Here is a 1,810-nt window from a genome sequence, read left to right as displayed (position 1 = left end):
ACGTGAAAATGCTGCCCCCTATCCCAAACAGGATTTAATGCGAACAGAAACACATGAATAATGTTTCATAAAGCATCATAAATTAAGTATGAAAGTGTATTATAAGACGCTTTATAATACCCTTGTGGCATAGTGCCTTATAAGCATTATGCAACCTGTGACAGACCCATTTTCTGATCAGGACGGCTAAGTCCTCCGGGTATATAATGCATTACAGCAATGTATTATGAGGATGCTTTAAATACTGATAATACATAATATTATAAGGTGCTATACAGAATGTGTATTATAAGGCATTATAAATGCACTTACAAGGCATTTATTGCTTTTATTGCATATTTGAAAGTGTCACCCATTGTTTTCCTTTTGGGTTGATGTACACCGTAATCATTTACATATGGGTATGTGTAATGTAAATAGGTTGTGCTATGTTTGAGATTGTTTTCCTGGTGTGTCAGACAACTGGCTGGGACGGGGTGTACAGCATTTGAACACCAGACGCTGAGAGAAGATAAGAAATCCCTGCACACTTAAACCTCTTCAAAAATGACACGTATAACGATGGACGACTTGTCTGTGAAAATAGTCACCATACTAAACATCTTTGCAAACATATTTTTTGCTTTCTGCATGCTCTGTCCACCGCACGGCAGAGAGGGACTCAAACAGCCCATGAAGTTACTGCTGGGATCTATGGTATTCTGTACCACTGTCTACCTGGTTTCTCTCATTGCAGCACAATGCTTGTGGATGGTCTCTGCCAGTTCTGAGTGTTTCTATGCGGCTTATCTAATAATGATGTACATGGCATCAACCAGCATGTCAACATCTGTATGGCTGAATTTCTTCTACTACACCCAGATCGTCCCTGCCCAGCGAGCTCTCTTCACCTGGGTGAAGAGGAACATCAAAAGCATCATCTACTGGGGCCTATTTGGAGACAGGATGTTCTTTATGTTTCAATTTGCTGTGAGGGCTACAGGAGAATTCTATTCCTCAGGAGAGGGGCCTTCTAATACCACAGGTTTCACATCAACTTATTCCACTCCAAAAGATGATGCTGCCTTTCTAAAAGATGTCCTGCTTGACACATCGACAGCAAGTCTGTTTTTGGAAATGATCTACGTCTTTTTTTGCCTCTGTGTGATGGTGGGGTCAAGCTGTGCCACGGTGTGCTACCTGCACAGACACATGAAGAGCATGAAAGAGAGCGGCAGCCCCTTCTCCTCTCCCCGACTGCACAGTCAGATGAGGGTCACCATCACCGGTATCCTGCAGGGAATTCTCTTCTTCTTTACAGCAGTGTGGATTTTCATTCATTACTTTAGCAACGTTCTTCCCTCAACATACTTTGACGATAAAACCTTGTACACAGTAATCTCTCTCTACATGTTCGGCACCACTTTGAACCTGGGCATCGGTCAGGCTGTTTTCAGACAGAGGGCAGCTGATATTTGTCTCAAAGCCCATCAGGATGTAAAATCATTGAAGCTATGAGGATGATACTAAGTTAACAAAATATGAAACATAGTCATTAAGATACGTTAAAGGGATAGTTCACCTAAATGACACAATGACACAATGGTTTCTCTACCCTGTAAGCAGTCTATGGTTAAGGTAAGACAGTAATGCATTCTGTAACTGATTCACCTTGCATTTATTTCTTTTGTACCGTCAGTCCAACAACCAATACAAGTTCATGTCCTGGATATTAGCATTTTTCACATTTTTCATGTCCAAATCATCTTATCTTATAGTAACTTTAGTCAACTACACACAATACATTTTAGACTCTTGGGAAGATTTGGAC

The 1,810-nt window shown here is 40.9% G+C and overlaps 1 protein-coding gene across 1 annotated transcript; it reads left to right on the top strand.

Annotated features, from left to right (window-relative positions):
- The first annotated feature begins 819 nt into the window (after positions 1-819).
- LOC116359862 (taste receptor type 2 member 64-like) lies at positions 820-1,497 on the top strand. Its single transcript, XM_031813736.1, has one exon. It carries the CDS (start codon positions 820-822, stop codon positions 1,495-1,497), a length of 678 nt encoding a protein of 225 aa, XP_031669596.1.
- Positions 1,498-1,810: the final 313 nt, after the last annotated feature.

Source organism: Oncorhynchus kisutch, unplaced genomic scaffold, assembly GCF_002021735.2.
Source record: "Oncorhynchus kisutch isolate 150728-3 unplaced genomic scaffold, Okis_V2 Okis06b-Okis10b_hom, whole genome shotgun sequence".
NCBI lineage: Eukaryota > Metazoa > Chordata > Actinopteri > Salmoniformes > Salmonidae > Oncorhynchus > Oncorhynchus kisutch.
The sequence above is the reverse complement of the archived record's forward strand: the minus strand, read 5'-3'. Positions and strand labels throughout refer to the sequence as shown.

Excerpts from the sequence above, each read along its gene's own strand:
- LOC116359862 (XM_031813736.1), top strand. The coding sequence starts at position 820 with ATGTCAACATCTGTATGGCTGAATTTCTTCTACTACACCCAGATCGTC.